At 32.9% G+C, this 13,936-nt stretch overlaps 1 protein-coding gene and 1 long non-coding RNA gene across 3 annotated transcripts; one reads left to right on the top strand and one right to left on the bottom strand.

The window, feature by feature from the left end:
- Positions 1 to 205: 205 nt before the first annotated feature.
- LOC125074664 lies at positions 206 to 2,473 on the bottom strand. Its single transcript, XR_007120151.1, has 3 exons — positions 2,292 to 2,473; positions 1,408 to 1,599; positions 206 to 445 (listed from the first exon to the last, which is right to left on the bottom strand). It is a non-coding gene; the product is annotated as an uncharacterized LOC125074664 (long non-coding RNA).
- A 253-nt stretch (positions 2,474 to 2,726) lies between these two features.
- Positions 2,727 to 12,585, top strand: LOC125074641 (probable E3 ubiquitin-protein ligase RHY1A). 2 transcript variants are annotated; one of them, XM_047686018.1, is made up of 5 exons: positions 2,727 to 2,994; positions 3,469 to 3,876; positions 4,930 to 4,965; positions 10,006 to 10,186; positions 11,528 to 12,585. In XM_047686018.1, the coding sequence occupies exons 1-4, from the start codon at positions 2,810 to 2,812 to the stop codon at positions 10,172 to 10,174; spliced, it is 798 nt and encodes a 265-aa protein (XP_047541974.1). In that variant the 5' UTR covers positions 2,727 to 2,809; the 3' UTR covers positions 10,175 to 10,186; positions 11,528 to 12,585. The 2 variants fall into 2 exon arrangements, with proteins under 2 accessions (XP_047541974.1, XP_047541975.1); XM_047686019.1 differs by lacking the exon at positions 3,469 to 3,876 and having other exon boundaries at positions 2,729 to 2,994.
- The last annotated feature ends 1,351 nt before the right edge of the window (positions 12,586 to 13,936 follow it).

The raw sequence follows: 13,936 nt of genomic DNA, 5'->3' as shown, positions 1-13,936 counted from the left end.
AGCGACACCCCCAAAATCACCAATTTTTTTTTTAAATCCTTTGCTTATTACAAGAAATAATGACTTCTGTACGAAGCGATTTTGAGTAATACAGCATTAATCCTTATCCAATTAAATATTTTAAATACAATGTGCATACAATATAGATCAATATGGCCCTTTACAGCATGTAATTTAAATGAATATTTTCGAAGATATTACAGATTTAAAATACAGGGACATAGTGGTCTGTATTGTCTAATGACAAAAAGCTGTGAACGTTGTATATAAATAAATTCTGTAGTATATTTGTATCAGCAACCGTGAGAAGCCGAATATAGTATAATTTACATAAGGCACATTAAAGAACCGATTATATTACATAATTTAATATGTAAAACGAAATTATATTACATTCCAATATAAAATAATGTAGTTACATTATTATTGCTCGATTATGCACCATCTGCAAAGAAAAAAAAAACTTTGTTGATTATTTAGTAAAGTCGCGAGTTGGTATTTCAAGATACCCTTGTATTAATACTTTTGTCTCTCGTATTTGCAACAATTATACAAAATATTCTAATAAAACAAACATATAGTTCGATACAAGATTATATAGATGATAAAAAAGCACGCAGCAAATACTTGTTGACTTCCAGGCAGGAAATGATATACACATATTAAGGGTTATCGGTAATTCGACGTATTTCCACTAGGAGGTGATAGGGGTACTATTTGCGATAGTTTTAAGCCCCATATGCATTATACAAAAGTGAACCATTTTTGAGTTATCACGTTTTTTAGCTTTCATCAAAATAAGTCAAAAATACAACTTCAAAAAATTTAAATCTCATTTTATCTTCCGATTTATAAAAACGATTAAACACTGGTTACTTATTATTATTATTGTTTTAATACTTAACTTTCATTCGAATACGAATTTCCACCGGCGTCGTTTGTGGTCATTTTAATTTCGGTTGTATTGAAATAAGTTCCTAGTTTTTATACATTTTTGGAAAAAAAAACAAATATGTATAAATATAAAAAAAAAATGCAAATTCCCGGTATTGCAATGCAATTTTTTTTCAATATGTAAAAAGTGCAGTTAGTTTAATTGTTAATTTAATAATTAACAATAATAGCAGTACTTCCATACGTATTAACAAATTGCTAATTACTACGTACTATTTGATCGGCTATTAAGCCGTAAGATGACTAATTTTTATTATAACCCTAGCTCAAACTGCGAAGTTTATAAAACAAACTTCCACCGCCTGTTTTACCCCCTTAGGGGTGGAGTTTCGGTAAAATCCGTTCTTAGCGGATGTCTGCACCCTATAAAGAACCTACCTGCCAAATTTCAAGTTTCTAGTTATTATAGTTTCTGAGCTTTCGTGATTAATAAGTGAAACAATTTCAACTCACCACCATAAATAAAGAAGTAAAACTCTTATTTCTTGTGGTAATATTCAATTTCTCCTCGGCGGACGTCTTCCACGTGCCTCTTGTGGTTCCGGTACGTTCCGATCTTGCCAGAACTCGAACATCACTACGACCAAAGTGACTGCTACGGCAATACCGATTGACACACCATGAACGAAAAACGACATTTCAGGGCTGTAAAGTTAAAAAATAAATCAGTTAGGAAGCGTTTTGTAACGATTGCGCAGTTCCAAAGACGCGGAGCGATAGCACAGAAATAGATTTTTTTAGTATTTAAATAAATAATGTAATCTTGAATTAAAATGTTACGATGGACGAACATATGTTACTATAATCGAAGAACAAAGAACAGTTAACGAGCAACAACAGAACAGTCTGTTAATTTCCCACTGCTGGGCAAAAGCCTCCTCTTCCTTTGAAGAGAAGGTTTGGAGGACATTCCACACTCCCCAATGCGTGTTGGCAATATACAAATGTGGCAGAATTTCGTTGAAATGAGACACGTCCGCGCAGCCGTGCAGGAGATGAATTATAAACACAAATTAAGCACATGAAAATTCGTCAAGTTCACGAACATAACAGAAAGAACAGTTTTTTTTTGAATGAGTAACTAATCTGAATTAAATAAAAAAAAAAAAAACAATAAATGTATAGTCTGTGCTAACTCGAGGGCTAATTATTATTTTAAAAATAAACTAAAAACGATCAAAATATGAAGAAAAACTGTTAATATTATATTAATAGAATGAATTTCTTTATCTTATCCAAAATAAATGAATATTAGAAGAGATAATATCATAAAATTAACTTTATCTTACAATCAAATCACATGAAAGCATATTAGCCCATTATATTTGAGTACTTACATCTGTTTTTGCCACGTACACTCACTTGGTAACTTATTGATAAAATTTAATATACTCTGTATCTTAGTAACTAACAAACTATGCGATATAGCTTACAATATGTCTACTCAAACAAGCAAGGTATGAAAGGGGAGTTACACTTTTGCGTTATATAATTTTTACAAAACTGCGTAATTCCCCTTCAAGAAACTGTATTTATCACAGAATATAAAATTAGCGGTATTGCTATTGTAATAAGTAAACAGATTTAGATTTGAAACAAACTGTAAGCGTAACAAATAATGAGATCGATTGTAAAACTAATACGATAACGTCTTTACGAATTTTATTTGTATAGCATTAAATAATTCTACTACCAAATTAGAATAGACGTTAAAGGAATACATTTGTATAATACGTTTTATTTTTGTAATGGCAACATGTAGCAACGTCAAAAATAAACATTGAGAAAATATTTTCAATCATAGCACGGAGGTATTCAGAGAATATAACGCAATTAAAAAAATAATACTATTACAATGAGTTTTCGTGAAGAGGATAAGGAAAAAGAAAAAGGTGGACTTGGGACAGGCTTCGCCGTCGCCGCAGCTATAGGCGTCGGTGTTGGGGCTGCCTTGTATTACTTCATCAACAAAAGAACAGAAAATCCAACAGCTGCGGGTTCTACCGCGCAGGGCTGGACGTGCGATTCTCCCCACACTTTGTGAGTATCTAATTTTATTATAATACATCATTTCGTCTAATTAGATTGTTCATTCAAATTTAATTTGTAAAATTAATGTTAAATATTTAAATCTTTAATTATTATAATATATTATTACAAAATTATAGTGGTTCATAATTTTATTAAATGTAACAAATGTCACGCTTGTTTTAACGTTTAACTTCCAATTTCATAATTCGCACGCATATAGCATACATTAAAACCTGTATTCTTTAACAATTTCCACATTGATATTCTTTCAAGGGTACTTTTAAGTTAAGTAAGTTGATTGCTTACTTTATATAATTTATTTATTGTATAAAAAACGAATAATATTTGATAATTAAACTTCATGCTCATTAATTCTACCATTACGATTTTTTTAATTCTTATATGTTTTATACATTGCTAAAACGGTCACCATTTCATGGTCATTATTTTTTTTCCATATCATCATCATTATAATTATATAAGGCATGTACGTGAGGAACCAATATATATATCGGACGATTCGTATACCACTCTCTCAGAACACAGTACGACTGACACAAGCATACTGGACGATAGTTTTACATGTAAATGTGTTAATAATGATTCAGAAAATGAAACATTCGAAAGTAACGATTCAAGCTTCTCGGAGAGTCAAAGTAGTTACAGTCAATCCAACACAGACACCTCTAGAAGTATGTCTGATGATGATGACAGTGATGAATCCGATATGTTCAACACAATCACGTCTAGCAATGAATTAAACGACTCTGAACTCTCTGAATGGGATGTAACAACATCCTTAGATTATCCGAGCTATGAACAACCACTGTCAAGGAGTTACATAGAAAATTTTACTCGGAACTTACTTATGTCACAACAGAGGGATCAGAGGTAATGAAAATATAACTAATACCTAATTAAATTCGGAATATTTAACACTGAAATGCGTTCAGTTCTTTAAAAAGTGTCAGTGACTTCATTTGAAAAGATAATTGGGTTGACAATCAGAGCCCGGCCACAGAGACTATGCATTCTTGATATCTGTTGCTTGATTTATATAGTATATATCTTAGTTAGTAAACAATAAGTAGAGGATAAGTTGACTTTTTATTTTATAAAATATGAAGAATAGAAAAATGGGTCACCTGATGGTAAGTGGACACCAATCACCCCGAAAGTCATTTGCATCTTAACCATTCTGCAACCTTAACCTTAACCTTGGGGACTAAGATACCTAGTGCCTGTAGCTACACTAACCCTTCCAACTCATACATAACAATGTTTGGTTTTGCTGCTGATTGGTAGAATATCTCAGTTGGTACCCAGTGGCACGAAGATCTTCAATCATTGAACTGTCAGGAATGCATACTCTCAGCGAACAGTTTTACATTTTATAATGTATGTTTTGAATAACTTTTACTACAATAAATGGTCATTGTCCATGAATATCATATGAGACGAAGGCTTCCTCATTGCTCTTTTCATTTTAATTATTAATTGTTAATACTTCTTGAGCCGAGATGGCCCAGTGGCTAGAAAGCGTGCATCTTAACCGATGTTTTCGGGTTCAAACCCAGGCAGGCACCACTGAATTATCATGTGCTTAATTTGTGTTTGTAATTCATCTCGTGCTCGCCGTTGAAGGAAAACATCGTGAGGAAACCTGCATGTGTCTAATTTCAACGAAATTCTGCCACATGTGTATTCCAACCCGCATTGAAGCAGCTTCTTGTAATATGTTCCAAACCTTCTCAAAGGGAGAGGAGGCCTTAGCCAAGCAGTGGGAAATTTACAGGCTGCTAAATGTAATGTAAAAAATACTTCTTAGTCAGAATTTACATTCTAAGCCTATAGTAGTATATTTTAAACGTCTGTTAAGTAACCAACACATAATATGTTATATTAATAGTTATGTTATATTAATAATTATTATTATTATTACAGAAACAATCAATTCAACTCATGCGATAATGAAGCATTGTAAGATATAATTATTTATTATAATTGAATGATTATTTGTATTAGTCCATTCTAATGGCGGGTGAAGATAAATAAACTACTTTTAACTTCTATTGACATGACGTCATTGTTCAAAGTTTAATTAGTCAATTGGAATACTGTTGTATTATAACCAGTGGCGTAGCTATCGTAAGGCCAGGCCCTCTAACCTAAGCTTTGAATAGAGATGATGTATGGATTTAGCCTACTAATAAGTTAAGATAAGTTCAACTCGCTGTATTCCTAGTTATAATTTTGAAGGGCAATATAAAGTTTAAGATGGAGTGGAAAGGGGGGGGTGAGGGCCCGATGATTTTCTATGCACCGGGGCCCTTGCCCACCTAGCTACGCCACTGATTATAACTGAGATATATTAATAAAGAACTGTTTTTAGTGTATAATTTTAAGTTGGGTGGATTATTTTAATCTAAGTTTGTTTATCTTTACTCCTCCTTCCGTTGGAATAAACAGTTCAATAACATTGTATTTAGAATGTATACAACTAACTTAAGACTAAAAATACATGTGGATTAGTTTTGTTATACTAATTAAATAACAAATAATATGTGAGACGGTTTTTAAAATATCGTTCGCCTTTTAAACTCTATAGGTAAGAAGGATAAAGAAAAAAATTAGTCAAAATCTATATGTTACTGTAAAAGCTCGGAACTACGGTGAATCCTAAGATTTTCCAGTAAAACCAAAAGATTTATCGATTATGAATGGTAAATGTCCATAAAACTTTGGGATGCGAACTTTTATTATCATTCAATTGGTAAATCTTAGGATTTACATGTTAGGTTAGGTTAGGTTGGAATGGTAAAAGTCTGAAAAGTCGTCCCTTTATAATAAATACTTACATTTACCAACTCATGTCGGTAAATCTTAGGTTTAACTGGAAAATCTTAAGATTTACCTTAGTTCGAGCTTTTACAGTAACATATATATTAGTTATTTATATGTATATATCATTCTAAATATACATACTATTATCTGAACCCGTCGTCGTCCCTCTCATGACAGACCAGCCAACTGAGCAGGATATATAGTCCGCCAGTGTGCGGAAAGAGTTCCGGCGCAGAACCCACGGGTTTACGGCGCCGAGGCACGGGAAGTAAATACTTTCAACTTCTAGACTCCAGGCTGTTATTAGTAATTTTTCGATTGAAAATTCGAACGAACTTTTTGTCGGCCTGACTTATGGTATGAACCCAGGAGCTCTGGATCTGAGACCTTATATCTAGCCAACAGACAAACTAGTCAGTTAGACGTTCACTACAAGGATAGACAACAGAAATGATTGTCCATTTGGATTGTTTTGTGTGTATAGATTGCATGAGTGTGTTTTTTTTAATTTTCTTCTGGCCGAGGTATAAATTACAAGGTTTTTTTTTTCTTAATATTATTTGAATGCAATTTTTTGTTTTTTTTTTTTTTTTTATTATATGTATGTGTGTATTTTAATAATTTATTTTAGTCTTTGGTGGTATGGTATCTATATGTTTTGTTAAACGAAAGTTCCTCTGCCGCGTTTATCCGTCCGTTTGATCACATTGAACTCAAAAACAATCGAACGGATTTATTCATACGGTTTTCACCAATGGTCGGAGTGATTTAAGGGGAAGGTTTAGTTGTATAATTTATTAAGGTCTTGAGTAAACTGGCTGCAATATGACGACGATTTTTGAAGATGTCGGAAAATTTCATGGCGACTAGTTTTAGTGGCGCCGCGTGAACCAATGGACTTTAAATATATTACAATTTAAACGTTAAATGTAGACCTTCTGAGCCCAGATGGACCAGTGGTTAGAGCGCGTGCATCTTAACCGATGATTGCGGGTTCAAAGACAAGCACCGCTGAGTTTTCATGTGCTTAATTTGTGTTTAAAATTAATCTCGTGCTCAGTGAAGGAAAAGATCGTGAGGAAACCTGCATGGGTGCATGGGTGCAATTTCAATGAGATTCTGCCATATGTGTATCCACCAACACAACCTTCCTCCTCACTATCCCTATTGAGGAGGAAGGTTGTGCCAAGGAGGACTTGGCACAGCAATTTGACAGTTTTAGCTGGGTTTTAGGTTGCGTTGGTGGATACTCGTGTGGATGAATTTCACTGAAATTGCACTCTGTCCAATATCGTTTAATTATTGTTTATTTAACGCTCGTCTTGCATATCAGGAACAGAAGCAAGAAACAGCCTTCGTGTTATAAAGTCGCGTAAACAACCGCAGTTCAGTGACCGCAGCCTTGATTGCTTGAGTTTGCGAAAGCTTTTCCGGTATATTATACGCGACGGTATATTTGATTTCGTGATGAGGTGCGGGGTAGGGGTGTTATGAGTTGGAATAATAAAATAAAATTAAATAATATCTTAATTCAACCCCCCCCCCCTGCTTCACACTTGAGCAGACTCTAAATAAATACTATAATATTTAAAATGTATGTTTTACGTATTTTAAAAATATTTCGTAAATATCACAATCGATATTTACGAAACATACATTTATTGTTATATTTAAAACAGTATGTACTAAGTATATTATATATTATTATGTATAAAATTCATTAGAATTATATTTGCTTCTTTATTGCAGCGCAACTTACCGGTACGAATGTAAGCCAATGTCCAACCGTTGGAGTTCAGTTACACACGTACAGAAGATTTATATGTATATAAATAAATAGTTTAACTTTATAACTTTTGAGTATTGAAAAAGAGTAACTACTGAGTTTCTTGCCAGTTCTTCTCGGTAGAATCTAGACTCCGAACCGATGGTAGCTCACTTAATACAGTTTGTTAAATGATGACTCAAAAGCCTATTTGAATAAAGTATAATTTGATTTTATTACTAAGCGCGGCTTTACATGGAACGTAGTAACGTTAATCTATACATATAATAAAATAGGAGTGTCTGTTTGTAATATTAAAATAACCTCTTTTTACTTCATTCATAATTCGGTCGGTTCGGCTTATCTCTGGAACGGCTAGACCGATTTTGAAGTGATTTTCATTGGCAGATAGCTGTAGTAATAAGGAGTGAATTAGGTTACGACAATAACTTTTTTGTGAAATTCAAACGCGCACGAAGTCGCAGGCACAGATAGTAGATATACATCTCTGTTTAATTCAATTATTAACGTTTGTTAAATAAAACAACGTCATAATCATTATACGTAAACCTTCCTCATGTAACACTCCGTCCATCAGTGAAAACCGTATACGAAAGCGTTTAGTATTTTTTGGAGGTACGCGCACAGACGCGACGGGAGGACTTTATTTTATATATATAGGGATTGGAAAGTGCTGAAATAAGAAAGGTTGAAGTTTAAAGGTAACTTACTCCCTTCCACAAATGGCGGAAGACTAACAGCGGGTTTTATATCAAAACAAATTGTCTATATCGTCCAGATTTTAGCACCGATAAACATAAGGCATTGCCTCTTTAAGCAATACTTAGAGCGGATTGAGCGGGGCATGACGCGGGTTCACCCTAGTATAGTTGCAACTACAAGAGGACAAAAGCCAAATAAACAACATTTGACAGCAATTGACGCCATTTTGAATCTATGATATTCAAAATGGCGCTTTGAAAGTTGATGACGCTGTTTTCGAAAGTAAAATTAAAGTTGATATAAGTAGTTTACTAGAATAGTGTCGTATTGTAAATAAAGACATATTAATGAACTGTTATTAGTGCACAATATAGCTGAGATATTAGCGAATCTCGTGGAATACGTAAATCAATGGTTTGTTTATCTTTATTCCTCCTTCCAATGGAATGACGGCAGTGTACGTTTATGATTTGAAGTGAAGATAGATACTTTGTTTTACTTCTGATAATCGTATCTAAACAGACGTGTTAGTTAGTATATTGTTCATAATTTATATTTACGCAATTTTACTGAGCATGTTTCTTAGTACGAGGCAGCATAACAATCTAGATATTTGAAGTTATAGGCCAGTCAATAAAGCCCGTGAAGGTCAAATAATTAGTATCATTATGATTTTTTTTATATGTGGTTTGGGACGTTAAAATAATAACAAATTAAAATTTTCAACCCTCTGGGGTGAACGCTAGGGTGTTGAGAGGGTGAAAAGCGTATTTGCTCATAACTTTGTGAAAAAAATAGTTCGATGGTTGAAAATTGGACATTTGCGTTATGAAAAATTGATAAGTGAATTATAATGATGCGCGCGCGCGGACATGGAGATTCACGGTGAAGTTGCTCGCTGAACCGCCAATCAAGTGTCGCGTCGCTCTAGATAGACAACTTCACGCCTGATCTTGTTTTATAATGTATATTCTATTGCAAATGTGTATTGTGTTATTGTAGTGGTGGAAAACGTAATTATATTTATGATAATAATAATTATATTATTATTAATAAGTAGATTGTTATTTGCATGCGATTAAAAACTATTTTTAATTACGCGAAAGAAGTATATTCCCAACTTTTTTGGATTATGGGCGAATATGGGATGTTGTCTTTGAATCTAAATTAATATATATATCTTAAACCACCCGTTGGTAGGAAATCAATGAGCCACCCAGTTTGGGAAATAAAAATTCATGTCCCTTTCCTCCTTTCAAACCGGAACCATACTAAGTATTACTGTTCGACGGTAGTATACATGTCGATACCCCGATCCTCCCTTATCATCGACTGAATATGTTCCTGGTGATAATTTTTCCAATGTTCATGTAAATAACGTTTAAATTTATGTTTAAGAGCCGAGATGGCCCAGTGGTTAGAATGCGTGCGTCATCATCAGGCACCACTGAATTTTCATGTGCTTAATTTGTGTTTATAATTCATCTCGTGCTCGGCGGTGAAGGAAAACATCGTAAGGAAACCTGCATGTGTCTAATTTCAACGAAATTATGCCGCATGTGTATTCCACCAACCCGCATTGGAGCAGCGTGGTGGAATATCCATACTTTCTTCTCACAGCGAGAGGAGGCCTTAGCCCAGCAATGGGAAATTTACAGGCTGTTAATGTACGATGTTATGTTTTCCAGCCGCGAGCGCTCATGGTCGATCGAGGAGTGCTCCATCTGCTGCGACGTCGTCCTCCGCGATCAGGAGATAATGTCGCTGCCCTGCACGCACAATTTCCACACCAAGTGCATCTTACCATGGTTGCAGGAGCATCAGACATGCCCCAATTGCCGGAAGCCTATCGACTGATAAACCAAACAGGTAACGTACTGGATACCAGCGACCCGCCCCGGCTTGGCACGGGTACTGTATATAAATAAATATAAATGATTTATAGCACTCTGGAATAAGGGCATCTTTCTACCAGTGACTTTATTTTATCGGATCTGTTCTTGAGATTATCCCGTACATGGAGGTAATAAGGCATGATGTTAAACTTTTAATAAAGGTTTTTGCTACTCCAAGGTCCCAAATGTTCGGTGCTATTGACTATTTCTATATATAATAATAATAATAATATAATACCTAAATATATAATAAATAAATAAATATTGGACAACATCACATACATTACTCTGATCCCAATGTAAGTAGCTGAAGCACTTGTGTTATGGGAAATCAGAAGTAACGACGGTACCACAAATACTTTTTTTCTACATCGACTCGGCTGGGAGTCGAACCCGGGACCTCGGAGTGGCGTACCCATGAAAACCGGTATACACACTACACGACCACGGAGGTCGTCAATAGATAGTGTTGTATAAAAGAACTAAAACAAACCCGCCATCTTTGTTATCTTGGTGCGTGACAGCGCTTGTCACTTGTCAAACGTCTTTACACTTTACTAGTGTGCGTGCTGTGCGTGGTGTGCGTGTACTTATACTAGCGGCAAGATACGATGGCCGTTTTGACACATTAAAAAAGTGATGTGAAATGTAAATTTATTATCGATATTATATATTATATTCAAATCTTTGTTTTTTTGCAAGTTTAATTCAAGTTTTTGTTGCAAGTAGTATCTGATTAATAAAAAAAATATAAAATAAGTTTAAGTAATATATTCGAAAGAAATCAATTTAAATCAAAAATTGGAATTAGAATGAATAACTTTATAAACACATTACATACAAGAAATAAATTGATACAAAAAAAGAAACCAAAAACACTAGTGGCTATATTTAATCGGAGTCGTCCATACTGCTGTTTTCACTCTCACTGCTATCGTCACTCACATTAATTATAAGTTCATTTTCTAAAATATTATCTGTTTTCACATTTATTTCATAAACGTCCTTTATTAATTTAATAGTTAAAAGTTATCTACGCGGTAAATCACATTCGATAAATTTTATGACTAACTGCACGTCACTATTGACAATAAAGAACAACAATTTGCTCCTTTGATGTAATTATTTATTAAATACGAAACTTCATGAGCGGGCAAACGTCAAAACGGCCATCATAGCGTGCCGCTACTATAGTGTGCAACGGTTAAGCACAATTTTTTTCGACGCGTTTACGACTAAGTTTGAGAATATACAGTCTATATAAATAAAAAACGTGTTTTTTTAGTTTTCAATATGTTTTTTTTTTATTTTTCAGTATCTGTCGTTGACTTCTTTGACATCTAAGATGCGGTAATGGAAAGTCTACGAAATCACGAAAATCGAAAAATTATATAAAAAAGATATATTGACTGGAATCTGAAGATTTGCTTCGTACAATTAAAATATCTTGTGTAATTATTATATTTTCAGATCTTTGCCAATATTCAACAAAAAAAATATATATTTCTCACTAATAAATCAATTTTAAAAATTAAAAAAGTAATAGCAATAAAATTAGGGAACAATGAAATACGGTGTTTTTAATTTTCTAGTTAGCTGTATTGCGTTATATAGGTTTAGAAAAAAATATGTTTAAAATTTGTAAAATAGATGAAATTCTCTGAATAAAATAAATATTACAAAATATAAATGAAGTTTTAGGTATAAGATATAAAAAGTATATTTGTAACGTGTATGTAAACTTCCTTCGTCTCGACACGTGATAAAAAAAATGCTTTCAAGAAACTAGACAATACTGCCTTAAAACATATAAATAATATAATATTAGCTGTTGACAGATTAAAAATACTAATTGACACTTTATACCTTCCATCTTCTACTATTTTACTTTTCTTTTTTTAATTTTTCTATAATTTTTCTGTCCATGACACAAACTCAAACGGCTTACTTAATATCTCGAACAATATTTTATAATATCGTAGCTTAATAGTACATGTTTATATATTTTATATTTTGAAGTTTTTTAATGTTTTTGTAATGTGAACACGCCGAGTGTCAACAATTGGCAATTTTGTAAGGAAATTAAAAAATAGTTGCAAACTTACTTTTGTTATTATCTATATTTTTGATGTTGGTATTATTTTAAAACGTCTGATACTTTAGGATCAAATAAATTCAATATCGGTTTGTTGCGAGTTCACAAGCAAATATGTTTAAAAAAAAAAAATAACTCGTAGACAACTAGTTTTATTATATTGTGACATATCACTTCAATTTGTAATTATTGTAGACAAAAACGAATAATTCTAATGTGATATTCGACTAGCTGGCTTAGTAATTATCGAAATATTTTTTAATAAATTAATACTGGGATCATGTTGTTTTATTGAACAAGTATTCGTCACACTTTCGACATAGCCTAAGTGAAAACGATATAGTCTAATTTAAGCGACAAAAATATAATTATATATTTGAAATAAAGACCTAAGACCTAAATTATCGCTAATTAAGACACTTCTAGTAAAGGAAGATTGCAGATTGTTAGGTCTTTAAAAAATCACATGAAAATCACAATATTATTTTGTTAATTTTTATTCATCGATTCGTGCTACTGTTATGTTTTTGTCTAAGAACGGAAGCTGTTATTCAGGGCTCTAGGTGAATGGCACCGTTAATGAAATAAAAAAAAAAAAAAATTATCGATGATTATTGCAACATTACTGCAACAAGTTTAATCCCTATTTTTACGTAGGACCTCCTAGACAGTATTTCATTTTACTTCTACTATTATCAAAATAAATAAATATCAAAATATTAAACCTTTTCCAGAAAAAAAATATCTAGATTACGACAAAACCCACTTTAAAATCTATCTTGTATTATGATTGAAGTTATCAAACCGACATACAAGCAAAACAAATATGTACAAGGAAAGCCTTCCTTGGAGTTCAAATTATTTTCAGTGATTGGGCCATGAAAGAGCAACAGACAGACAGTTACTTTCGCGTTTATAATATTAATATAGATTAGTGAAATTGTTTATGTCTAAATCACGTTAATAATATTTAATAGTACGCCAAAAAGCTATGTCAGACTATAATACTGGACGCTGTTGTAATAATTAGTATCAGTGTTGCAGAACTGTCGATAGTGTGACTATCGATTGTTGACCTCGAAAACTATTCAGGATAGTACTATCGATAATATCGATACTATCAATAGTATCGATGGTTTTGGACTATTGATAGCCAGTGAATGAATTTTGAGAAAAAGGATAATTACGAAGACAAAGTTCTTGATAATGTTCCTTGAATCGAAGCCCTGATCTGCCATTGAATATTTTTTTAAAACGCGTATTTGAGCATCGACGTTCCTATGTAATTATGTCAATTCAATACTTCTAAGACACACCGTTTTTGAACTTAGAGCGTATACTTTAATATTTTTTCATAAAACGATGAAAAAGTATAAAATAAATTCATTCTTATACTCTTTACGAGCGCAAATTCAATTAAACTTATTTAAATATACTATCGTTACTTGGCCCAATAAATTACTCATCTTGAGAAAATAATACTATCGCAAATACATTGGCGATCAATAATACAAAAACATCGATACTATTGATAGTATCGATAGTATTGACACATGTCTTACCGATAGATATAATCGATTGTCTATCGATAGTGGACATCGGTATGCAACACTAATAAGTAGATACTAG

Source organism: Vanessa atalanta, chromosome 28 (genome assembly GCF_905147765.1).
Source record: "Vanessa atalanta chromosome 28, ilVanAtal1.2, whole genome shotgun sequence".
In the NCBI taxonomy this organism is placed as follows: Eukaryota; Metazoa; Arthropoda; class Insecta; order Lepidoptera; family Nymphalidae; genus Vanessa; species Vanessa atalanta.
This window is presented reverse-complemented; position numbering and strand designations above follow the sequence as displayed.